Here is a 25,993-nt window from a genome sequence, read left to right on the forward strand (position 1 = left end):
TTCCTGTGGTTCACTCCTGGCATTCCTTCAACTTAGCATCCCCTGATCAGTGGAGCCTGCTGTGCTCCAGTGCCTGAGTTCCTACAATACCTCCATGTCCTCACCAGGAATTGTCAGACCCCAGTAGATAGACGCTCTACAACCCTTAGAAGTCCTGTCAAGTCTACTAATCTTTGATTTTTATGGTGGAGAACACAGACACAGTGTTTCACAGGATTTGCTCAGTCCTCTCTTGTGGCCTCTTTTTCTTTTTGGTGTAAAGATACAGGACTCAGGTCAAGTTTCAGCGTGGGACCTGCATCAGGGAAACTTTTGTGCTAGAATGAAAAGCTCACTGGTAGCTACACTAAAAGAACAAGTATTTTAGGACAGCCAGATCTGCCTCACAGCCTGGATTGGTCCTCTTGTCTGGAAGCAAAGGCAGGAGATGACAGGAGCTCCTCAGGCAGATGGAGCTGGAAAGATGCTGAAGATCTTTGATAAACTGAAGGCATCCTCGTCTGAGAGGTCTTCCTCTAACCTGTGCTTTTCAATCCTTCTGCTCATCCCACTGCCCCTTCTCTGGTGCAAGGCAGAGCGAGGGAGGGAGGGAGGGCCGTGTGGCATGGCCTGCTGCTGCCCAGGGGCTAAGCCAAGGGCCCCCCAGACCTTTTTCTTTAGAACATGCACCAATGTCTAGAGGTCTAAAAATCAGTGTCCCATTTTAAATTATGATTTAAATAACTGAGCCTGTGCCTTCACCCAGTGGTCATTCCCATGGCTTGGCATATCTGGCATTAGATGTAGCCTCTGGGTCAGGTACCAGGCTGGGATCTTGCCTTCTGCCATCCACAGGGACAGTGATCCACCACTAGCTACGGGAGGCTATTAAAGATGATAGAAATATGCATTTTGTCTAGGGAGTGTTTGTTTACCCTGCCCTCCTGACGTACATCTATGATCATAAGGTTCTTAGTTTTTTTAGGATTTAAATGTAATTAACAGTGCTGTTTCAAAGCATCTTCTCTTCAGACGTTGCCCAGGCATTTGCAGAGGGGAATGCCACTCGCTGTGTGGCCCTTTCACACTTGTAGTCACTGCCACACTATGGTGTCATTACCCTGTGTTTATTTTAAATGTCTGAAGTCCACAGCTATGCTGCTATGTTAACCCACCACCTTTGTGTAGTCTGGAAATGTTAAAACTATAAATTATTATAAACAAAGTGCCTTTGGGGAGCTTATATACTGTGGTTCAGTTGTCCTATAGTCTTCTGCCTTCGTATAGTGCTTGTAGAATGTGTATGTTATCAGAGAAATACTCCGCAGTTCACTGAAGAACAAAGGTATATTTAGCAGATGTGTTTCTACTGAATATATGCTTTTTTAATTAGGATTTTAACTTAAAAAAATAATTTCAGCTTGCTTCATCTGCTGTCCATATGTAGCTTATTTCAGTTAAAACACATTGTTAAAGGTTTAATTGAACCAGTGCCATAGTATAAATACATAATTTATGTATATGTACATTTATTATTCTGATAGCTTCCAAAAGATAGCTAAGTGACCATTAGAATAATTTAACAAGAGAAGTATTTTTAAGTGTTTTATGAGATGTAAGTTCTCCTACATAAAATACAGCATGCTGGAACTAATTTTCATTGCATGTTTATGGTTAATGGTCAAAAATTTTCAGTCTGTGCAGAACCATTTCCATACCACTGACCCATGTGTTTTAAAGAGAGCTTGTCTTCAATAATACATGATATTTGGTCATTGAGGAGGAATGCACATGGTCCAATGTATACTCGGTGCATCCTTGAAATATTTAGTCCTTGGGTTTGAAAGGTTCGGTGTGGCAGTCTCTGGACATCTTTAGCCCTCAATGAATATTTTGCCAGGATAGATAAAGTGCATGCCAAGTAAACGGCTGTAGTTTCCAACCACAGTCATGAAGAACAAAGTGAATTAAGGCTGGAGCCTAAAATTTCTAGGCAGAAGTAATAAAGCTTCTCTTTGTTGAGGTTTTAGATGCTGCTTTGTTCTCTCATGCCCTGGTGAAAAAAAAATGTGTGTCTTTTAAAAATATATTTTACAGACACTTAATCTTGGTTGCATCTAATGCCTTTCAATATTTTTAAAAGAAATTCCAAGTGGATGAGTTATTTATGTGTTTAGCTTTTATTTTCCATTATGTCTTTTAATAGATTCCAGATCTCATCCATATTGTAATGGCTTCTGTGTTACGGAGCAACACAATTTACTGGGTTAAATATCCATTTTTCTTACCTGTCTGACATGAAAGTGTGATAGGCCTATACTATAAATTGTTAACACATTTGTGAGCTTGAAAGTCCATCCCGTCACCCTCGCTGTCTGCATGCAGGCTCCGCCAGACATGAGGAGACCCCGGCGCACTTCAGCACACCTGGAAGCATCGTGTTATTCTTAGTATTCAGGTTAATGCTTGGAAGACATTATGATTAAAGACTGCAAATGGAGAAGTGTTCAGGCTTGAATTCTTTGTAAACTCACTTTCCTAAGCCAACATGTTGAAGCACATGTAGAAAGTAATTTTATAGATTTGTCTGAGATGTGGGGTATGGAGGTGGAACATGTGAGGTGATGGAAAAATGAAGAGATAACCCAAACTGCTGTGTTTGCCTCCCCCCTCAGCATTCTGTCTTCCCCAGGCATTTCTTACTTCTTTTTTTTTTTCTTTTCTTTTTTTTTTTTTTTTTTTTCTCTGTATGGCTGAGTTTGAGTTTCTGGAGAAAGCAGGTGTTGGGGAACAGAACAACACAGGGAGTGGGTCTGAGCTTTTAGAGTCTTGGAATTGCCACCACAAATCCCTAATTTTTTCTTTTTTTTTTTTTTCCTTTACTCTGAGAGTATGAGCTCCAGGAATTGAAATATAGCATTCTGCACTCAAGAATTACTCCACAGAAAATGTGAGGGAGCCTATAATTAAACACTTGTGCATAGATAGCGGTATTGGAAGAATAAATTTGGTGCCTGTCTCTCTAAAAATTGTTGAAGACCGTAAATCATGTATAGAATAGATAATCACAGATATAACAAACTGTAGCTGCATCTGCTGATTATTTTCTCCTCATCCTCTTGTGTACAATTAAGAATTCAGATTTAACAGCTGGGAATGATTTTCAAATGTTGATCTGAAACAGAAAGTTCTATTCAGAAACTTTCAGCAGTTCTTTTATCTTCCTTGTTCATTATTTTTTTTCTGGAATGGGTTAAAAAAGATAGTACTTGACCTGCTCTGCATTGAGATAGAAAAGAGATCATTATAAAATCAGATATAGATTTATGCTTAATGATCCATCTTCTTATGTGGCTGAGTTCAACAGCAGAGAGGCTGAATATCTGTCAACAGACTAAACTTTCTTTGGTCAAGGAACTTTGTCTGTTCATATTTTATTTTCCTGGTTCAGCGGGGAGGCATTTTTCAAAGGTTTCGTGTTGATAGTTTTGGCAAAGAACCTAAAGGTATAAAGCTCAAAGTGAGTGCCTGTCAAATTCAAAGTTAGAGACAACACGAGTGAAAACTGTAAGAAAATGGAGGGTAGGTATTAATGCAATCAGACATCTTTATATACACTGATTAGTGTAGAGTTCTATGTACTAATATACCATCACACTGAATGGAGAGGTCTGCATGGGCCATGCATACACAGAAAAGTCTCACATCCATTGCTGCACCCTGCATGCATGTGAATTTGAAGCATTGGCTTGTAGGGAGTCAAAAGTAGCTGTTCCAGGTTTAGGACTGAGGGTTTATATGTTTATATTTTGCCAGTGTTTTTGTATTCTGCCAGTAAAACCTCTGTCTTTAATGGGCCAACAAGCAGGTACTGGTTCTCTTATCTAAATATGTGTGCCTGGGCATTTCCTTGCTTTCCTTACAACAACAGATACTCAGAGGTCTTTCCTTAATCTTGTAAAGTGAATTAAGGATCTTTGTTGATGTGGTAGAAGATTATTATGATGAACCTGGTTAATTAAGTAGTCCCTCTAGAAATGATGGGGGGGGAAGCAGCAGATTTTATTAGAGATATGTCCTAGGGGCCACTTGGGACATGGATACTGGAGGAGTAGATAATGATAAATTTCTTCTCATTAGACACACAGAGTTGCATTTTATCTCCAAATATTTTCTCCCCTGTTATCTGTTCTTTCAGTTTGGGAATTTGCAGTTTATTTTCAGTGAAACAACAGATTTGTCTTTTTTAACAAACCTTCAAGTCCTACCGTATTGTTTGCAGATCAGGTCTAAGAACCATGTCTGAAGTCTGATCACCCTGCACAGTTTGAGATTGGGGCTGGGATTGGAAAATATGTCATGTTTTGCATTTTTGAAAGACAGCCTGCTTTATCAACCAAAGAACCATTATTCTTTAGAGTAAATATTCCACCATTTATCATTTTCATTTTTGGTTGGTTGGTTTGATTTTTGGGGGGTGTTTAATTTTATTTTATTAAAGTACTGAATTATGTCCCCTTCTTGAAGTTGGTCATGGTATCTGGTCTGACACATTTACTTACACCGATTTCTGTTCAGGTTAGGGAATTTTCTTCCTACAGCCTTTGTGTTTTGTTTGTTGTTTTTAATGAGAGACATAATTATTTGTTACATAATTTTATTAGATAAACACAGAGAGCAGGAGGAGTGTTTTAATTGCAACATCCAGTATTCCAGAAAATTTGCACAGAATGGAGGAGATGTGATCAATGCCACTTAGTTTTCTAGGCTGGTGACACTAATTTTCAGTGCACCCAGTAACTGTGGGTAGCTTTGCTCATAGTAGCCTGGGGTACTTACTGGGGTTTTCAGAAGAAAACAGTAAAATCAGCTAGTAGGGAAAGTTTGCAGATAGTTCAAAATGCAGAAATGGTCACCAATGAGAAGGTTCTTAGTATCAGATGATCTGAATGAACTGATTAACTCAACTCAAAGCAATAATGAAATTTTTAGAGCAGCCAGTACATCCAGGAGCAAGAAACATGGGCCATGCAAGATGCTGAGGACTTGGGCCTGCGAAACAATGACTTTCGCTGTTGTTAGATATTCAACCAGTTGTGACCTCCTGATAGGACTTGGAGTGGGAGAGCCTGCATGGCCTTGGGGTTTGTAGGAGCCGGGGACTCTCCTGGAAGACTACACTGCTTACCCAACTGGAATTGAAGGAATTACTCCTTAAAGATTTCTTTCTAGTTCTGTTTTCCCCAGTTCAAAGAGAGTGTTGAAAAATGGTGTGGACCCAGAAGAGCCTTCTGGTGAATAACCTGAGGAGATTATTCTTCAGAGTAAGCCCGAGTTGCCAACTTTAGTCAAGATCCAAACAACTGGAAGTCAAGACAAGGTGCATGCTGTTTGGAATCTGTTTTTTACATGAGGAAAACTATCTACTGGAACAGGCTATCTAAGGGGTGTGAGACGTTCTCTAACACTGATTTTTTATTTCTTTTTTTTTAAACCAAGGTGTTTTGGTTGTGTTTGGTTGGGAGGTTTTGTGGGTTTGGTTTGGTTTGGCTTTTTTTAAGATGTGCTTTATTCTAACAGAAATCAATTTGGATTAGGTCCTTTTCCTGGGTTCATATTAGTGGGTTCCTCTTAACTTAGTTGTGGTTTATGTGTTTTAACTTTCAGGAGGAATGTGAACATTTCTAATTTGCACCTGTTTAAATAATTAGAAAATTTATAACAACAGCTTTTGGGATACAAGCTTTTATGCTTTTTTGTCATGCTTGGAGAGGAAAAATATTCAATAATATGGTACGAGACTGAAGAAACAGTCTTATCAACAAAGAACTGTTGAATGTTTTGAATGAAAATAAAAGCAGTGCTACTCTCCACCTTAATCAATAGAAGGGGCTCTTTGTGCTGTATGGTCTTGGGGTTTTTTGGGTTTTTTTTTTTTTCAGAATTATAAAGAGAAAGTTGTCTCCAGATCTTCCTTCAGAGCACAGTTGCAAGGTAATTGTCAGATAGATATTGGAGAGGAGGGAACACAGGAAAAAAACAGCAGTGATGATGGTTTTCAAATAATATCTTTCTATACAGCAGGAAGAAAACCATTACTGAAAGGTTAGCCCAGATTATTATTCATGAGTTTTCTATGCTTTTAAACAAATTGTTGTGCAAATGTTTGTAACCTCATCATTTTCTCTCTCTCAGAAGGTGTTCAGATCCCCACATGTGCGATAAATCTGTCATGCTTCCAAAAATAGGCACGTTGTTTGTGCTTGCAATTCCAGATGATCTTGTTATGGCAACCGAGTCCCTGCGAGGAGTTATCCATGGGCTGTGTGGATCGTTTTTCATACAGTTCCCCTCACAGCTGGGAGCTGCTACTGTACTGCAAAACAGCCCTCTCCTTTTTGGGAACAGTGCTTTGGTTTCAAAGACAAATGCAATTAAGTCATCCTGATTAGATCATTAGAGCCTTCAGTGAAATCTACTCAGTAACATGCCTGAACTTTCACTGTGGTTCCAAATGAATAATTTTTTGGTATTTGACTTTGCTTTGAAATGTGGAGGGCTCTTAGCCTGAAGGGGTATCTGGTTTTGTAGAAATGTGGAAGGTTTCAGACCATTTGAGGGACACAGTGCAGAGTACTTCGCCTGCAATAAAGGTCTGAAGTATTTCAGCAATATTATTAACAGTGTCCTGTATCGGCTTTGCCTTTTGAAAAGTTAACATATCAGGAGGCCTCCTCACAAAACCATCTTGTAGACCTTGTCAGGCAGAACTAGCTGAGATGTGTGGGCAGCAGAACTATGGAAGAGACTATCCCTCTGTACTGGGCACCAGTGAGGCCACACCTCGAGTATTGTGTTCAGTTTTGGGCCCCTCACTACAGGAAAGACATTGAGGTGCTGGAGTGTGTGCAGAGAAGGGCAACAAAGCTGGTGAAGGGTTTGGAGCACAGGTCTTATGAGGAGCAGCTGAGGCACCTGGAGTTGTTTAGCCTGGAGAAAGGGCGACTGAGGAGAGACTTTATTGCTCTATGCAATTACCTGAAAGGAGGCTGTAGCCAGGTGGGTGTTGGTCTCTTTTCCTGAGTCACAAGAAATAGGACAAGAGGAAATGGCCTTAAATTGTGCCATGGGAGATTTAGATTCTTCTGCCCCAAAAGGGTTGAGTCACCATCCCTGGAGGTATTGGAAAGATGTGTAGGTGTGTTGCTTAGGGACATGGTTTAGTGGTGGAATTGGCAGTGCTAGGTTAATGGTTTGCTTTGATGATCTTAAAGGTTTTTTCAAGCCAATTCTATGATTCTATGAGAACATCCTTTCCTGTATAACTGCTATATGTGACCCCAGGTACCTTCAGCTCTGGGAGATTTTAAGGACATCTGTGTCTCCCCAGGTGGCTGTTCTGTGGTACACCAGATGTCGTCAGATTGGTAACTGAATGCTGCATAGTATTGAACACTGGATGCTGAATATTCTTAGCCTGAAAGCTGGCACAGGGGCATCATTTACCAGCAAAGGTGAATCCTTAGAGAAGATAGAAAACTGCTTTGAAAGCTAGGGTCAACTTTCCCATACTATAAGCCAATGAGGTGCTTTCTGTGGCAAGCCTCTCCACTTGTGGCTGTGGTCCTTAGGATAGTCCATATACGCTGTGGGAATGGATAGCCACCAGACACATGGGACATTTTTACTCTGTATATCTTCACAGTATCATAGGGCTAAGACACTGCCCTAAGAATCCTCAGCTGAAGAAAATACGGGGAGGAGTATGAAGGCAATAATAGACGATGAAAATAAAGATACAAAACTGTGAAGACAAAATATATAGAGGAAATCCCCTAAACATCTGATACCACCTATTGAAAGTAGGTTGGATTGTTTCTTGTGGTTTTGTTTCTCTGTTGTTTTGTTTGTTGTCAATGCTAGAAATTCAGAGAGATTCACTGTGGGATTAATCACTGCTCAACATGAGTTAGGCTAGCAGAATTTGACTGCCTGGCTATATTTGAGAACCAAAATATGTCTCTTAGCTCATGTATGCTGTTGTTATTACCTAGATGCTAGTTTAGTAAACAGGGGGTTTTTTATTCTCTCAGATCTAAATATTTATGGGCAGATTGGGCCTGTTTTGCTGGGTCCTGGATAAGGCAAGCAGTTACAGTTGAAGTGTAAACAGTATGATGTGATCTACGTGCCTTATTTAGCAAGTAAATTAAGGCATATTGGTGTAAGACCTCTTTGGCAGAAACAAAACAGCCAACTGAAAATTCATGGTAAAGGCTGGTAACAGCCCATATTATTTCTTTCATTCCCCCTGGCATCAAACTAATAATTGATAGTGAACACCAAGAAGGCATTTTTGATGACTTTTGTTTTAGAAGACAGACAGTTAAAGCTATTTATTTTCAGAGTCCCAAGCTTTTCTTTGCAGTTTATAGAAATACAGCATTAGTGCTTGAGATTTTACATCAGCTCTGTGCCCCTGAATTCAACTATATGAATAGCTGACTTTTTCCTTCCAGCGAAATGCGTACTGCACAGCAAGCATTTTTGTGTGCTTTTCTGAACCACTCCAGTTTACATAAGGAAATCAAGAAAAGGAAAAATAACCTGAAACATAGTGGGAAACATTTTATACTTTAATACTGAAATCTGTTTCTTTTGCCAGTAAGTTTACTAAAATCCCCCCCCCCCCTTTTTTTTTTTTTAAACTAGAGTGTTTTAACAAAGCTGTAGTACTTGATAGGAAAGTCATAGTTATTAACCAGAAAATAGTAATTGGAAAAGAGATGAAGCATGGTCTGTTGCTTTAGAAATTATTCTTTGAATTGGCCAATTTTCAACTGTAAGGGGGTCTATAAGGATTTTTTCCCACTTCTGCCTCCTAGCTTTTTTTTCCCAATAGCACACTGATAAAAGGTTTCTCGTGAGGCTTCTATTTTTCCAATAGAGAGAGGAAATCTAAATTGCCTCTGGGCATTTTGTTAGTTCTAATGAGTTAAGCCTGGTCCGGAAAGAGTCCGCACAAAATGGAGAGATACAATTTGGAAATGTGTTTTGCTGTTAATACAGGATGTTGTGAAATAGCAGATTCAGGCATTAGGAATGCAGCACTGTGAGGTGGGAGGCTGTGACTGTACTTGTGGCAATTTGCATAGTGTTTCTGTGTGTCTTTATTAGTTTACTTTTATTGCTGTTTCATTTCCCATGATAAAGAAGTGGAAGACCCACTACTGGCAAAGAAAATAGTCTTTGCAAATTATGCTGCCCAAAGGAAGAGCTGCCCTCCCTGACTGCACCGTTCCATACTCACCATAGAGATTTTTAAGTTTACACAGTTACTGTTTTTCCTTTTGTCCTCCCTTGGTTTTGTCTATGGAAGAGAGGCCCTTTATCTTACCCCAAAAGAGCAAATACTTAGAAGAATTTCTCAAGTGTTATAATGTGTTGTGATTGCACTTTTTAAATACTAAGTTGTTGTTATTCCTTTTACCCCAAAAGACAAATATTAGAAACACTCAGGAAATACTAGATAATTCAGAAGTCCTATGTAAAGGCTATGTATAGTCTGTCAGATGTTCTTAGTTATGGCCCATGGGTAGTTTGTGGCAATGTAGAGAGAGAGAGAGAGATACCTGGCTTTTCACGTGACTGACTTTTCTTCTTTTTGCATGTGAACTGAATGAAGCTAAATTAATTCATATATCGCTATAAAGTACTTTCCCATATAAGCAATTGCAGCATTTAGTGCAATCTATGCATGCAAGTGCACATGAGGAGATGCCATCATAGGGACCATGACTGGAAGAGATGCTGTGCTGCGGGCCAGAGGTCTTTGTTTCTCTTGATGATCTGCCCTGCATCAACATAAATTGAGTAGCTTGAGAGCTAGCAAAAGTTGCTGATTGAGATTTACCTGCAGATTTAAACTTGTACAGCTCTATTGGTGACACCTGGCAGCAGAAGGATGTGTGGCTGGAGCTGTGTTCCCCCACTGCTTGTAGCCTCCTTCAAACTGCCCAGTGCGGGACAATGCAGGAAAGCTCTGGAGCCACCTTAACTTATCTGAGCCGTAGCATGGCTTTTATGGCCTTGGCTTCAAGGAGCTGAGGGTGTTCACAGTGGCTGAGAGCTACTTGCCTTTGTCATCCCCGCAGGTGAAATCAGGACTATCCCATCTATTAATGTGGGGTCTGGAGTTTGAGAGCTCATCTGAGAGGTGGTTTGTTCACCTTGTGAAGGTTAACTTTTGGTAGGAATTTTTGTTTTCTGAGTTTGCTTGCTTGGGGTATACATTTGACAAGGTAGCAGGAGTTTGCAAACTGTTTTACCTGTTACTTGGACCACCTTGTCAACACACCTTTCTCAGCCCTCGCACAATAAATACTGGTGTTGCAGACTTCAATAATCTCATACCCATCATAAATCATCAGAAGAAAGTTTTCAAAGGGTAAGTACTGGGTTTTTTTTCCCCCACCCCCCAATTTTAAATGCTTTCTAGTAAGGATTCATTGTAGACCATATTTTATCGGGTTGTGTCTGGTATTTCCTAGGGCATAAAGAGAGACTTCTCCACTTTCAGAATAGTTTTTGTTGCAAGTTTACATTAATTTTTACATGTAAATGGGACATGCAGGGTTTTTTAACTATATTGAAAGGGCTCATGATGGGAGATTATCTTTTCCAATTTACATTGTCTACAAAATGGTTTTAAAGACATCTATAATTTTGTCCTCTTAGACCACACAAACCTATTTTTCCACTTTTCTTGCTTTTCAAGCTAGAAAAAAGAATATCCAGTTAATTTAGAAACATACCAATGTTCTTCACTTATTTTTTTTTCTCTGTGTCATTCAAGTGTCTGCCTTTCTCTTGTTCCTCTTAGGAAGACAATTTCAGTTTTCCTTCTACACGTAAGTTATCTTTGTAATCTTCAGCATAAGCAACACTGCTCGTGAGCTCTATCTGCCCTTATCATTCAAACCTTTCCTAAAAAAGGGTCTCTATAATGAAAAACCAGGTTTTGTAGTGTTTTAAGCCATTCACTTATAAAACATACAGTCTGATACTGAGTTAGCTCCATGTCCTACAAACAAGTGGCCACGTGCATTTAAACCTCACACCATTGAGTTTTGAAATTCATCAGAACCTAAAATTCCTCCACTATAATTTTTTCTAAAACCTCTCAATTTCCAGACAGATAGATTTAAATGAAATTTAGAAAAAGGTAATAGATGTGAGGAAGGAATCTAAACTTTTATTTATAAAATTGAGAAACAGTCTCTCAGTTCACATCCCCGTGGGGTCTGTGGAATCATAGATTTCTTGAATTATATCAGTGAATCAGAAGATCCAACTAGGTATTGCTGCTACTGGACCTTTTTGCTATGCCCTACTTCCTTCTGTTAGAATTCTGGCAGAAAGATGTATGTCATGAGATTATTTATTAATATATTCTGAAATAATAAAATTATTATTTCTTTTTAGAACTCGGCATTCCTTCAGAAAAGTGAAACATAAATTTATTTCTTTCAGCAGGGTTGTACAACTTATGCCCTTTCTTTATTGGATACTATGAAAATTACAAGCCATTTATTCAGTTCCTGAGATAAGCAGAACTGAAAGCTCAGTCAATGCATGTCAGAGTCGATACGATCATCCACTAGATTTTTTTTTTTCCACTTGGCTTTCTTACACTACCTAACCTTCAGTGAACTCCCTTTAACATCTGCTTTCACAGAATTCTCCTTAATCCACCTTCATTGTCAGATTGAGTTTTCTGTTTGATTTTCAGAAATAGAGAAGTAATGATGCTTCTGGGAATTTCAACAACTAGAGAAAATGACTGATGATGGGAACTTGTTTAAGAGGGTTAAAGGGATATTAGGGTAATGCAGTCAATGTGAATAGAAGTCTTGAACATTTTCATGTCTTCATAGGAACTTAGTACTCCCTCTTGAGTTACTCACATCAGAGTATCTCTTCAGCTTTGAATTACTTTTGCCCAGAACATTCAGGATTTATAGAAACAAAAACCAAACAAAAAACCAGAGAGAATTCCTCAGTGTCTTTTCTGCAGCAATCTGCTGAAAGACCCAATAGTATGGAATATTTATCATACACCTATTATCTGCAACATAAAACACCTTTACATCTCCTCTCTGTGTGGATGGTAATAAGAGCTGTGTTTTCTTGCTAGTCCTGGAGATTATTCTTGGGGCAAACTATGGCTGTGTCATCATGCTGTGTCAACAGCATGTTGAGTAGTATAGCACTGCTGTGTATATCTTAGGGACATAATCCACCTCAGTCAGAACTGATGCAAGTTGCTAGCAAGAAGATAATCTTTTGAGGACAGTGAAGGGAAAAAAATACACCTCTACAATGAATGAAAAGAAAACCTCCTGGGTTGAGATAAAGACAGTTTAATAGGATAACAAAGGAAGAGGATGATGCCAGTAATATATAAAACAAGTGTTGCAGAAACACAGTTGCTCATCAACTACAGAGAAAGAAAACCCAAACTTTATGTCCAGTCTGTTTCCAATCAGTGATCCTGCCTCCTAACTAGCCTCCCCAGTTATATGCTAAGCATGATGTCATAAGATACATGGAATATCCCTTTGGTCAGTTGGGGTCAGCTATCTCAGCTGTGTTCCCTCCCAACTTCTTGTGCACCCTCAACCTACTCGTTGATGGAGTGGTATGAGGAGCAGAAAAGGCCTTGCCTCTGTAGGCACTGCTCAGCAATAATGAAAACCTCTCTATGTTATCAATACTGTTTTCGGCACAAATCCTAAAAGTAGCCCCATACTACCTACTATGAAGAAAATTAACAGTGAAGGAACAAAGACACACACACACACAAACAAAGTGTTCTCTGTGGCCAAAATAATAATAACTTTCTAGTTTCTAAGACAATACTGAGACAGAACAGGCAAAAAATATCAAAGAATGTCTGCAGATTGGATCGACACATTTATTTGTGCAAAGTTAGGCACCTTCACCCATGTTCAGACACATATAAAAAAGTACTACTGTGTAGTATGTTTTGCTTTATAAGTAATTTCCTACAGAATCACCTGTTAGAAAGTCAATTATTCTCAGAAAATTTCTAGAAGAACAATGTTAGAACCCATTCTTTCTTCACTTTGAATCTCTAAAATCCATTATTAAGGCTTAGAGACAGCAAAAGAGGGTAACATTGTAGGGATGAAACCCTAGCCCTCTTTTAATGCCTGTAGCAAAACACATTCTGGATCTTCTGTGGAGGCAGAATTCCTTTTGTGTGCATACCTCTAAATCATGACACACACACTTGCTCACAGTTGCACTGACCAGGCAAATGTCTAATGTTCAAGTACAGACCTACATTATGTTCTGGCTGCAGTATATATCGGCTAGTGAAGACCGTGCCATGTAATTAGAAAAGACTGAGACCCACCTTTTTCCAATATTTATGTGTATCTTTTTTGTTTGAACAGATAACATTGTCTTTTGCTGAATTTAAGCTGGGGGAGACACCAAGGAATATGAGGTCATTGAATGTTTACGCAAGAGCAGAAGAAACTATGTACTGCTCATTTGGTTTTGTCTATTAAGGGTTACTTTCATTTTAACCTTAGATTTGATAAATTTGTAGCAGTTCTAAGAGTACTAATGTGTATGTGCTAAAAGAAAAGTAAATCAGCAAAGGGAAAATTCAAGTGCACATACACTTTTCACTGCATCTCTTGGTTTTTGCTTTTTCTTAGCTTTTCATACTTTGTCATTTATGAGTAGTGCTAGCACTGTAACTGTAAAGAAAGCTTTTTCATGAAGATGTTAAAAAGTGAAGATCCCAACGTGGGAAATGCTTAGGTACATGAAGAGGGGACAAGTACAATCCAAGGAAAGGTTTTAGAAAGACGTTTCCCTTCATGGCACATAAGAATATGGAATTGCACATTCCTTTCTGCATGAATGTGTTAGGTTCCCTCCCCCATTTTCTTCTCTGAAAAACCCTACGCTGTATTGCAAATTATTATCCACTGGCGCCGGGCCTGGACTCCTTACAAGTTGGAAACCATTTTATATGCTGTAGATTCTTTTCAGTTTTAAAGCCCCGTGTTGGCTTGTGAACAATGATGACATCAACTCTTGAAATCCAAGTCTAGCTCTATTCCCTGCTCTGTAAGGCTTGTAAAGCCAGTAGCATCCGTCTATTGTTTCCAAATGGGATATATTTGAACTGACATTTTTGATGAATGAGCCGGCATTATAGTTTGTTTGTTATTGAATCCCTTAAATGTGAGTAGGTAATTTTAAGAAGTAGGTTTTTGCAATGTGTAATAAACCATATTGAAGAATATATATACGTGGAGAAAAAGAATCTGAAGTTGAAATTAATATTTAAATTTCCTTATCAATGAAAACCTACAGTTTTGTTTTGTAATAGTGATGCCAATATAATTTTCCATAAGCTAATGTTGGCAGGTGTTAAGTAGTCCCTAGGATCAGAACAGTAGTATCTGATTGTATCAAACCCAGGGTTTACTGAGGACTTTGCAGAATCTCACTGTTTGTGTATAGCATTATATGTACTTAATATTTATCTCACTAATATGAAATAACTGATACTATGAGATAATAAGGCTGACTTATTCAGCTAGATTCCACTCTAATTACTCTGTATACTATTCAAGTGTAAGCTAGTATATGCTGCACAAAGGCATTTCTGAGCTCATATCTCTCTTGTAATTGTGCAGATGACAGGTACGTGTTTAAGAAAGGTTGAAAGGTAATAAATTCAGTTAATAATAAGACTGGTAGGCTTGTTGTGTTGGATGTTGTAGTTCAAAGTTTTAGGTGTTCTTAGAGAAGATCTAGGAGACTGTGGTTTACAAAACCTCACTACTGTGCTGAGTCTTTGTGATCCTCACAAGAGGTTAAGAGCAAACTTAATGTGGTGTATAAATGTGACACTTTTCTGTAGCAGTTTTCTCTGCAATGTGCTGGAAACTGTTCACAAGTCAATTATTGTGGAAGCCATGTAAGGTAGATAGGCATTGTGAATTCTGTTCTGTATGGTGGGCCAAAGACAGGAGAAATGGTTCTGTAAGGACTGAACCAAAGCTTGATAACTCTCAGAGCATAGAAAGCCAGGATTGGCCATCTTTCCAGGCCTACTTAAACAACAATATTGGATGTTTTAGTTTTTTTAAGGATACTGGATTTTGGGGGTTAGAAGAGGATTAGAGCACTTTTGGAAGATTACTGCTGTGTACAGTTCAAAGGGAACATAACCAAATTTGTTCACCCATTTCTCTCTGGTCAAGGGAATTCTGATTAATGAAACTTACCTAAGAAAGCTTTAGTATCATGAAATAATCGGCAAGAGAACACTCCACAGTTCCCGTCATTTGGAGTTGTAGGGTTAGAAATCCTGTCCATTTACGTTGTTTTCTCTTATGAAGGAACACAGCAAAAATGTGGAACAAAATGCTGTCTTCTGAGTAATCACCACATTTATTTTAACTTTTTTTTTTCTCTTTTGGGGAGTGGGAGCAACTCCTGTAACGTTATGACTTTGAATAGGAAATAATCCAGATTTTGATCACTTTGAGTAGCATTTATAACGTTTAATTGGATGAGCTGATCACAACCTAGTAAATAAGGTTATTAAAAATCAATAGCGAAGGCCAAAATGAAGTCTGAAAGAAAGAACTTAGAAAATGAACATTGCAATTAAATGACTGATGGAAATTGACAAGGCCATGCATTTTTTTCCATTTTAGAGGACGTTGTTCTCAGTTGGATCATCAGTTGTCATTGCATACACCATACTGTGCTTTTCAGCGATGGTTATTGTATGAATAACCAGGTCAGACAGTTGTTTAAATAAAGTCGAGAGAAAAATAGAAAAATAGCACAGAAAAATGAGAGAGGGGAACAGCTATATTCTTTAAACATCGTATTTTCTCTATTATTCTTACTTACTTCTCAAATACTGGAGGCAGCTGATGAAAATCTTTCCTTCTTAGGTCATTATTGTTTCTTTATTCCTTCATAAAGATTCATAATACTTTTTTGTTGTTTATCTTCAGCAATTGACTGTGATACCAAAGAGAGATAACGACACGAGGAAGAGAATGAATAATAGGAGAGATAGACGATTGGAAACAAAGATACTGTGTTTGTCTAATTGTCTGTGGGATAGATACAGAAAAATGGTTGACAATATTCTTGCCGTTTAACAGTAAATTTTACTGCCTGAATCATATATAAACTGTCAGGCATCTCATGTCAGTGGCTGAAAAACCCTAAATGAACCACTAATTGAAAACTGCTCTGTACCCTCTAAATCTTATCAGAATTAGTAGAGGGCTCTTGAGGTACCTCCTTACATACCCATATACCTCATCAGGCAACCAACTTTGATATCTTCAGACAATTTTTTTTATCCAGTTTTCCATGTCTGTACAATTACAAATACAGGAATAATTTCTTTTACTTACTTTCTTGGTTACTTTTATGTAAAATGTGAAAGTGAAGCACTCACCACTACAGGTGTTAGGGTCCAAGAACCGCCAAATGATCAGTTTCGAGTGCAACTTTGTTCCTGAAAGCAGTTTCATGGACTTCTTATATGATTATTCTTAATTATGTGCTTAATTATACTTTTAAGCATAAGTCCATGACAAAGCCAAGACTGAAGTATACAGGACCCTGCAGGATCTCGGCTCTCAGCCGGGGTAAAACCACGACAAACCTAAACTTACAAGTCATCTAAGGTGAACATGAAATTATGATGTTCCTTGATGTAATACATTGAGTATAGATACAATATTGTATTTCTGTTGAGAAAGTGCAAAGATACGGATTTTCAACATAACATCTCCACATGGGCAGAGAGACAGCAAAAGGAGGGCTGTGTGACCCTGGAGAACTTCTGAACCTTTTGAATAGCAGGCTATTTTTGACTTTGAAGTTGTAACTATTTTATATCTCTAAATGTATGATTTGGAATATGATCTGGATTACCTTGAGGTGTTTTAAAATTTGTCTAGTTCTATTGTTTGATTTTAATATTTATTCAATATTATATGAAATTATATTATCTTAGCTGTAATCCTCACTCAAATTAAACGAAACACAAGATTTTTTAAAATTTTGGATGAAAAACTGAGAAAAAGACAAAAGCAACAATGGCAAGGAGGGTCTTCACTTTTTTCTTTTTTTTAAATTTTAAAAAAAGTTTGCCAAGTTAACACATGTGTCATTTTCAGCTGAAAAGTTCAATGAGTTGGAGCCAAAGAACATATACAGTTTGAGGGTTGCTGTAGATGTAGACTGTGCTGGAAAGCATAAATCCTGAAACATAAGAAGTCCTAATGTTTTGTGCAGACCTCTTCCTTTGTTCTCATCTCTGAGTGCATTCCTGCTTGACATTTCACTGGTCTTGTTTCTGTGCTTCCAGTTTGTCATTGGCCATCTCCATTTTTTCACTGTTGCTTAAATGCTGTCTTGCAGATTGCTTGCAGTTGGTCATGTACATCGACTCTGTATTTTCATATGATAAAAGACTTCACCCTTTCCCTTCTTTGGCAGATACTTCTGTACTTAAAGTTTCTGTTGGAAGAACCTCTTTGGCCTGAACCCAACTGAGTTACCATCCTGATGTTTTCCCATCCCAGCATTGTTGAGAAATAACCCTTTCTTGAATCCTCCCACAAAACCATTGTGCACAGGAAATAGGCAGTTGATCCTCATTTCCCTCCTTCACTTTCAAGCTGTTTAAGAGGACCTATGAGTCAGCATCTCCTTTAGTTATATATCATCATCTACATACTCATCTCAAGCCCTTTGTGTTTTCATTATCGTTTCCCTCCAGCGCTGGCTGATTGCATGTCTCTGCAGGATCTCACCCAATGACTGTAAACCCAGGGAACACTTACTGGCATCCTAATGTCCTGGCTAACCTTGCTTTAATCACACCAAACCCAGGCATTTCTCTGCTATCAGCCACTTCTCGTCTCAGCAGCTGTGTCATCTTCCTGGGCGACCCATGGTAAATGTGTTAAATGTATTCTGTCTTTGAAGGGAATTCCCTTCTGAAATCCACCAGATGCATGAATCGAGGGTATGTTGCACAGGCTGAAAAAAAGGGGAATGCTTAATGTGCTCCTTGATTTCTCCACTTCCGCAGCACTGCCACTACCTCAGTGAAAAGGCACTTTGGCTTTTATTGCCACTGCCAGCAAGAATAGCAGCGCTGCATTCCCACAGTGGGAGCACATCGCCCTCCTAACACCCTTCTGTGACATTATTTCAGACTGACTCAGGGGGACAGATGTCTCCTACTAAATCATCAACACAAGTGTCTCAAGCATCTGCGTTTTCCTTTGGAGATAGCACTTTGGTGTTCAGCAGGCCTGATCCTGCTTAAAATGGTGAATACTTTCCTTTGATCTGCTTAGCAAGCAAACCCCACGAGGCAATCTTACAGCTCACCCTTGTTTTGGAGGCCCTGAGATAACAACTAATAGAATTGGTCAGCCCAAACATAATAATCCTTGTCCTCCCTAAGTTACTGCACTCCAATTCTTTGGGTACTACCTTACAAGTGTATTCGCCAGACTTTTCTTACAACTTTCTTTGATGACATTCAGAACATTCCTGGCATCTTTGCTTTCCTCCTCTTACTCCTAGCTTTCTACACCTCTTTCTACCACTTGCTGTGTTTAGGTTTAAAGCTAAAAGCAACATGTTTGGCAGCTGTTTTATTTGCCCCAGTACTTATCTCATTACGTTAACACTGGTTCCTGACATTATTTTTTTTCTGCGAAACACCCCATTCTGCTCATACTTGTCATTAGCGAGGCCCTGCAATCATTCCGTTAGCTGCGTGCCATGTCCCAGCCCCAGTTTCCACTCTCCTCCTTGGCCTCTTTAACATTTTCCACCTTTTTCCAGACAAAGTTACTTACACCCTTTTGTTGATTTTTCTCCATATTCCCTGTATGTGTCTACGTGCCTGTTCCTTTGCATACCAATCCAACACAGACGAGAGTTGCAACCTCTCGTATTCTGGCCATTTGGTTTCACAACTCCTGAAGACTTAAGCCTAGTTTCAACAGGAGAATCTCTGCTCTGAGATTATTTAGTAACAGACAGTGGAAATACCTGTCATTCTTCCAACTCATTGGGACAGACCTTGTGCTGTTCAAGCTTGTCACATAACATTCATTCAAGCCAACTAAGCACCTGCACTCTTATATATGAGAATGAAATCACAGGCTGGGTACAACTCCAGTTAGGAGGAAGCATGGGATCCTATCTACTGGCCAGCAGAGGTTGCTCAGAGCACAATAATTGAGTGTTCTGCACTCTGAAGCCCTTTATTTCTTTGTAATTCAAGTCAAGGTTTTTAATCTTCTGTGGGATTTGCTCCAACATCCTGTTTCTCCCCTCATGTTGGGTATTTACACTGATGCCTCACCTCTCTGGTACAATGACGGAGTTGGTGAGGGAAGCAGGAGACAGGGGATTGCCCCGGGAACCTGTCCCTGGGGTGGGTGAGATTGCAGTTCTTGCCACATTTGGAAATTGCAAAGCTCTCCTTGAATTCATTTCCCATCATTGTGGACTATATATATCCAAGTGCATGCCCACAGATGGAAAAAAGTAATATTCCCCTACAATCTGGGAGGAAAGGAAGAAATAGATCATTATTCTTTTCCCTCTTTAAATACCCTTGAGGTCATCAGAGTGCTGATGAAGGCATCAGTGTGGTGTTGAGTTTGGAAAGAAATACAGAAAATTAAGAAATATTTTGGAAAGTTCCAAAGGAAGCCATGCTACGGGTTTGGATTCAGACCCAAATGTCTTCAAATTTCATTCATAATAATGTCTTTACGTGGGCTGTAGAAATGGTCTTGATTATGTTTCTCCCATATTGGTATGTCTGGATCTTCTTTAGGTAATCTGAATTTTGCTATATGAACACTGTGGAGGCCTTGTTTGCCTCCTTGTGCTACCTTATGCAGGAATTCATGAAGTGCGCTGCTGCACTGCTGCTGTGGTTCTGTATTTGTGGGTGGCTCATTTTTTTCCTCGCAGAACTGTTTATTCAGAGAACACTAACACGATCCTGCATCACATCCACATGATTTCAGATGAACTCCCTTAGGAGACTTCTGGATCTAAGTGGACTAGTTTTTTATATTTTAAGTTTAAAGCAAGTACATAGATGAGGATTTGAAATTAATATAAATACTGAGGTATGGATACAGACAACATTTTCCCTGGATTGAGAGTGGGAAGTGTTGCTGGTTTCATCAAGCAGCCTCATTTCCTTACCTGCCCTTAGGTCAGAATTGATGTTTCACTTCCTTTGGGAGTAGGAAAGTCCAAAGAAAAGCAACACGGTTGTAATTCCCCATGAAGTGAGAGGGTCTGAGGAAACTAAGCAGCTCAAGTCAACCCTATGCGGTGGATTTAGGGAGGGTGACTGTTGCCCCCCTCTTTTGATGCTGCCATTGTGCAGAATAACGTCCCTTCCTAAGCGTGATCTTGATGTGTAATGATGCCTGAATGTCAAGCAAACATGTAGCATGATTTTTTCCTTTAGAAGTCTCATGTATTTTGCCTTGAGACAGGATTTAGTCCTTAGAGATTCCATATATTTTTTTCTTTTTAATCCGGAGAATAGTTTAATTAAAGGGCAAACAGGACTTCTCAGGTTTGCATGTGTGGGGTGGTGACAGTATAAAAACATGAAAAAACCCAATATAGTTTCAGTATTACTGAGGCATTAGGAACAGACTGTTTTGTCTTTGTGGTTTGGAATTGGAATTTATCCAGTTGTTGCCGGAAGGCCACATTTAATTTGTACTGTTTGCATAAATAGCTTATTTGTAAAAATCGCATTTTAGTTGAACAATTCTAAATGATGCATTTATCATAGGGAGAAAAATGGTCTATTGTTCTCTTTAAATAAAATGGTACTGCCCTTCCAAAGTATCCAATCAACAAAAACATGAAAAATCACAGCATACTTACATGTTGCTTATCTCGTCCCCAGAATCAGCTCTCATACGTTCATATCCTCTGGGTTTGTAAAATTCAAAAGATTCTTTGAATTACTTTCTTAATTATGATGTTGGCATTATAATTACTTGCTAAAAAAGATTCTTTAACAATGACATCCTTGTTATCAAAGCAGTTGCGTTTCTTTGCCTGGTATGAATAGCTGCATGCTCTGAACAGGGCAGTAGCAGTTGTTGTGGGAGCCTGACTGGCTGAAGGAGGAATCGATTGCCCAGAGAAGGTTGTTTAGAGCACTATACGAAATCTCTTTTACCCCCACCTCCACCCCACAGACAAATGAAGATTAAGGAAATATAGGACCTCCACCTCAAACAGCAGTGGGCAAATTTCCCCTCCAATTAGCATCTCATTCATGTGTTGGAGGGAAAAAATGTTTGGGGTTTTCTGCCTCTTGCACACCTTTTAGCACATTTTCACATTCTCTGTGCCTTAGGGTCAGATGTAGAATAGTAGAGAGAGATGTGATTGGCTCATACTTTTTCATCATACCATAGTTTATCTTGTATTCTTTTTAACGTTGTGGTTAATCAAGAGTAATGCAGTATTTCTAAGTTCTGTTTGAAGGTTTCCATATCTCTGTAGTAAGTGTGAAAACAAAACAGAAGTGTAATGACTGCTGCTAACTCCAGCCAGAGTTGTATCGTTTCCTAGGAAGAATGCTTATTTTGCCATTTCTTGTCAGATATAGTTGCTAGATATATATTTGAATCTCTGTGGCTCAACTCCCTGCCATTAACCCTTATATTAGATCATTCTCCATTTGACACTTAAGTATCGACATAGTGTTTCCTGGCACATGGGCCTTTCCTTCATTACTTTTCAATGCCCTCCTCTTCCTTTTCCTCTTCATTCTCCCCTCTCCCTCTCCCTCTCCCTCTCCCTCTCCCTCTCCCTCTCCCTCTCCCTCTCCCTCTCCCTCTCCCTCTCCCTCTCCCTCTCCCTCTCCCTCTCCCTCTCCCTCTCCCTCTCCCTCTCCCTCTCCCTCTCCCTCTCCCTCTCCCTCTCCCTCTCCCTCTCCCTCTCCCTCTCCCTCTCCCTCTCCCTCTCCCTCTCCCTCTCCCTCTCCCTCTCCCTCTCCCTCTCCCTCTCCCTCTCCCTCTCCCTCTCCCTCTCCCTCTCCCTCTCCCTCTCCCTCTCCCTCTCCTCTCCTCTCCTCTCCTCTCCTCTCCTCTCCTCTCCTCTCCTTTTCCCCACCATACTTTTAGTATGTACAGATTACCTCTTTTAATTTCTATTGTCCTCCTCTTTCTTTTCCCGTTAACAATGATCTCTCCCCCTCCCCTTCTTTTCTCTCTTTGATCCACAGGTTTTGCAGTGCATGTTGGTCTCCCTTCATTCAGAACTTGACATTCAAAGGTACTTGATGAAAATTGAATCCTCTCAGAGAGTTAGTACTGTACTTTCTTTTTTCTGCACTCTGCTGTGGATTGAGTTTGCTACCCTTTAACTGTGTGTGTCTTGATTCACAACTAGTGTTCTCATATAAATACAGATCTGCATGCTTTTCCCACTGTATTTCACAGCAGTGAAGTGTCATTCACATATGGGGGTGTGATGCATGTGCATCCTTTGAAAATATTTTAATTCTGACTTTTCCTTTAATGGCATGATAGACACCAAGTCCACACTCTTGTGTTTAGGTGGTTAGAAACCCACCAAAATTCGGTGGGAGGTCCTAGAAAAATAAGTAATGTCTACCAGCTGTCCTGATTCTAACTTTATGTATTTATACACACTTGGAACTAGCTAAAGGGGTAAAAGTCTTGCTGCTAAGTTGAGGACAGCTCTGTGAGCACAGGGGTAAGTAATCATGCATTTGACATGCAAAAAAGCTTAGTAGCTTGCAGAATGATCTTATATGTACACTGTGCTCCTTTGAAGTAGCCATTCTTCCTACTGAGCTCCTCTTCCATTTCTATGTGGCTTGTAATGCCATGTAGAATGCATGTCTGTCTACTACAGGTACTTTTTTCCCCACCCAGGCAGTGCGTGTGCACATGCCTTTTAGATGGATTCGTAGGTGTCTCTGCATGGTTTCTACTGCAGTCAGAAGTGCAGTCACAAAACCACCAAGATAACACACTCTGCAAGCAAGGAAGGAGGCCTTGGCACATGCAGAGGGCACAGCAGCTTATTTGCACCTGATTTGTCACTTCACAACACATTTTGTTTCTACTTACAGGATTTAAGTAAGCCAATAGGCATGCTGACCACAGCGAAGGGTTGGAAGAGGCAGAGGTGTGGAGAGCAGTAAGGCTTCTCCCTCCTTTGCGGTGGCCTTAAGGGAAGGGAAAAGCTGCAGAACGGCATGGTGACACCATCTGTGGCAGCAGCCCCCTAACTCTCCCCAGGTACTAGAGCCATCCAGCTCTGAGAGTGCTTCATCACCTTTACTTCCATGAGTAGAGGCTAAAGATCACGGTGCTGGTGTGCTGCTGCTGGAGGCAGATCTGCCCTTCCGGAGGGGTTGTGCATGCTGGGGGCTGGTGGCCCCCACCAGCTGCTGGGACCTTGCCCACGCAGAGGGCAGCTCACACCCTGCCCCGAAGACCTCCTCCCACTCACCAGCCTTTGTGTTGATGGCTCTTTCTTCGGTTATTTTTAAAACAGCACCTTAATGAAGAACTCCTTCTCAGCTTGCAGAAACACAGAAAAACAGGTTTTTCCAGGACCACTGCATGGTGTTCCTTTGGTTTGGGAAACAGACACCACAAAAACAGACCCTCCTCCTATTTTCCTTAGGGACGTGTGTGGGAGAACAGGGATGGGTAGATAATACGTTTCTTGAATCAGAGCACACTATCCCCTAGGTACATTTAGGCATCTGGCATATATATGTTTTCTCCCCTCCTTTTTGCATGTGGTTTTAAGCGTATAAAGATCTTTCCCCTTTAATCAGCATAATGACAGTTTTTGTTTAAATCATCCCTTTTAATCTTCCGAGTTCTCATGACAGTTTTGGGGATTGTGTAGGTAGGAGTTACCTCACCCGCTGCTGATGAAACACAGCCATCTCCCGGCTGGAACAAGGGGTCATGCTGGCTCATGAATACTTCACAGTAGGGTTTTTAGGAGGGAAAAGAGAAATAGCTTCCAACTGAAGCTGCCATAAGATTTTAATTAAGACAAATGTTGATGTCCAGGCTGGAATTTATGGATAACTTATTTAAACAAAGTAATAATAAACTGTAGCTATGATGCAAGAATAGGACAGAGAATGTAAAAAACCCAAATTTTGTTGTGAGTAAAATTGATGGAGCCATTGAAGGCTTTGTGGGGAAGAAGGGTGAGCTGATCAATCACTTTTCAAATTTGGCTATCACATGTAAATAAATTCTTCATGTCACAAAGCATTAGAATTAAACAGGATTTTATTTTAAAATTAAAGATTTCTTTAATTCAGTGTGATTTTTGCTTATTATTAATGGGTGATTATTAGTTTTGTCTACCATTTCTACCCTAAAATGTCAGGCTGGCAATTGTAGAAAGAACAAACCTTGGCTTTGGACAGAGAGATACTGAGAAGTACTTTTACATTTTAACATGGATGGCTTGGGTTTTTCTGATATTTTATGTGTTCCAAAGAGATGCCACGGCATGTTGCATATTTCAGTCTGGACTTGTCTGGACCAATTAAGCTGCTCTTAGACAGGCCGCTGAGCTCCTTAGGGCAACATTTTCAAATGCAAGTTCCTCCAATTAAATATCTGAATGAGAGATCTGGCAGCCTAAATGCTGAGCACCTACAGCTTTTATTGCTTCTAATGAATATCTTTACTGTAAACACACAGCTTTCCTTAAAAACAGGCTTCGATTTATCTAGGTGCTTACAGTTAGAAACCAAAGTTTGAAAATGTTGCTTCTTCTCAGTCATTTATAACAGAGTTTCGTGGAAGCTTCTCTCTGCTAACTCGGGATCACCCTGCTGAAGAGCGAGCCGTGGTCCTGTGAAGGGCGAGCAGGAGTCGGCAGCCTGTGGATGTCCTGCTCCGTGTTTCACAGCACTCGGGATTAAAAGAAATGGGGTTTGGCAGTTTGCCACGGCAGGGAGCATGCAGCTGGCCACCAACAGGAGCTAGCAAAGCTCCTGGGAAAATGTGCAGATTTTTAGAATGATTTGAATATCATTCCATCCTAAAAATATGGCACATAAATCCTGACACACCATTAGATGTATTTTTTTCCTTTAGGTGAAAGAAGATGGAGTCAGAGAGAATGGTGATAAAGGGCCTGCCATAAACAGAGAAGAGTTTTGCTTTCAGATGAATTAGCAGAATTGGGTAAAATAACCACTCGGTGTCCTGACCTGGCCGTAGCAATGGCTTTGGTAATGCTTGGCGCTCCTGAGTGTTACTGGGTTTCCATGCAGTACTTTCCTGTGCAACTGGTGCCCTTGGCTGAGTTATCATCCCCTCCGTGGTCATGCCAGGGAAGTGGAATGCTTTTTTTTACCTTACTTGGGAAAATTCTGTCCCTCAGGTTCATGTGCACTGAATTCATTGCTTTGCTTAACTGCTGTGCGGCAGGCAGCCCAGGGAAGGCTCTGCAATTCATGCTCTGCTTGCCTTACTCCTGAGGTAGGTATGGTGACCTCAGGCTTTCCTCCGGACGGCCGCAGCAGGAGCAGGCCCGTAGCGCTGCAGCCGAGGGGGAGCTCGGGCAGCACCCAACCCGGAATGCGCCTCAAAGCCAGGGAGGCTGCAGGCTAGTGGGGTACCTTGGTTCAGTCCTGAGGATGTTAGGCAGCCTTGGCTCAGGTACTGTGCTCCTCACAGGAGGAAAGACTTCTGGGAATTTGAACCACAGAGATAATATTGCCACCTTGCTTGTGAGCAAGGACTGCCTTGTAACTCATCATTGATTCAACAGAAAACAGTTAAACTTTTGTGTTCCAAACACAGAAATAAATGCTGGAGACATCTGCTAG

The 25,993-nt window shown here is 40.1% G+C and overlaps 1 protein-coding gene across 1 annotated transcript in view; it reads left to right on the forward strand.

Moving 5' to 3' along the window:
* KIAA1217 overlaps positions 1-25,993 on the forward strand; it is a 176,749-nt gene that overhangs the window by 45,177 nt on the left and 105,579 nt on the right. Inside the window, exon 2 of the mRNA XM_084280491.1 lies at positions 22,373-22,453. Within this exon, the coding sequence (XP_084136617.1) occupies positions 22,373-22,453 (81 nt within the window). The remainder of the gene's footprint in view (positions 1-22,372; positions 22,454-25,993) is intronic.

The sequence above is a fragment of the Gallinula chloropus genome (assembly GCF_964237585.1).
Source record: "Gallinula chloropus genome assembly, chromosome: 2".
Lineage (NCBI taxonomy): Eukaryota > Metazoa > Chordata > Aves > Gruiformes > Rallidae > Gallinula > Gallinula chloropus.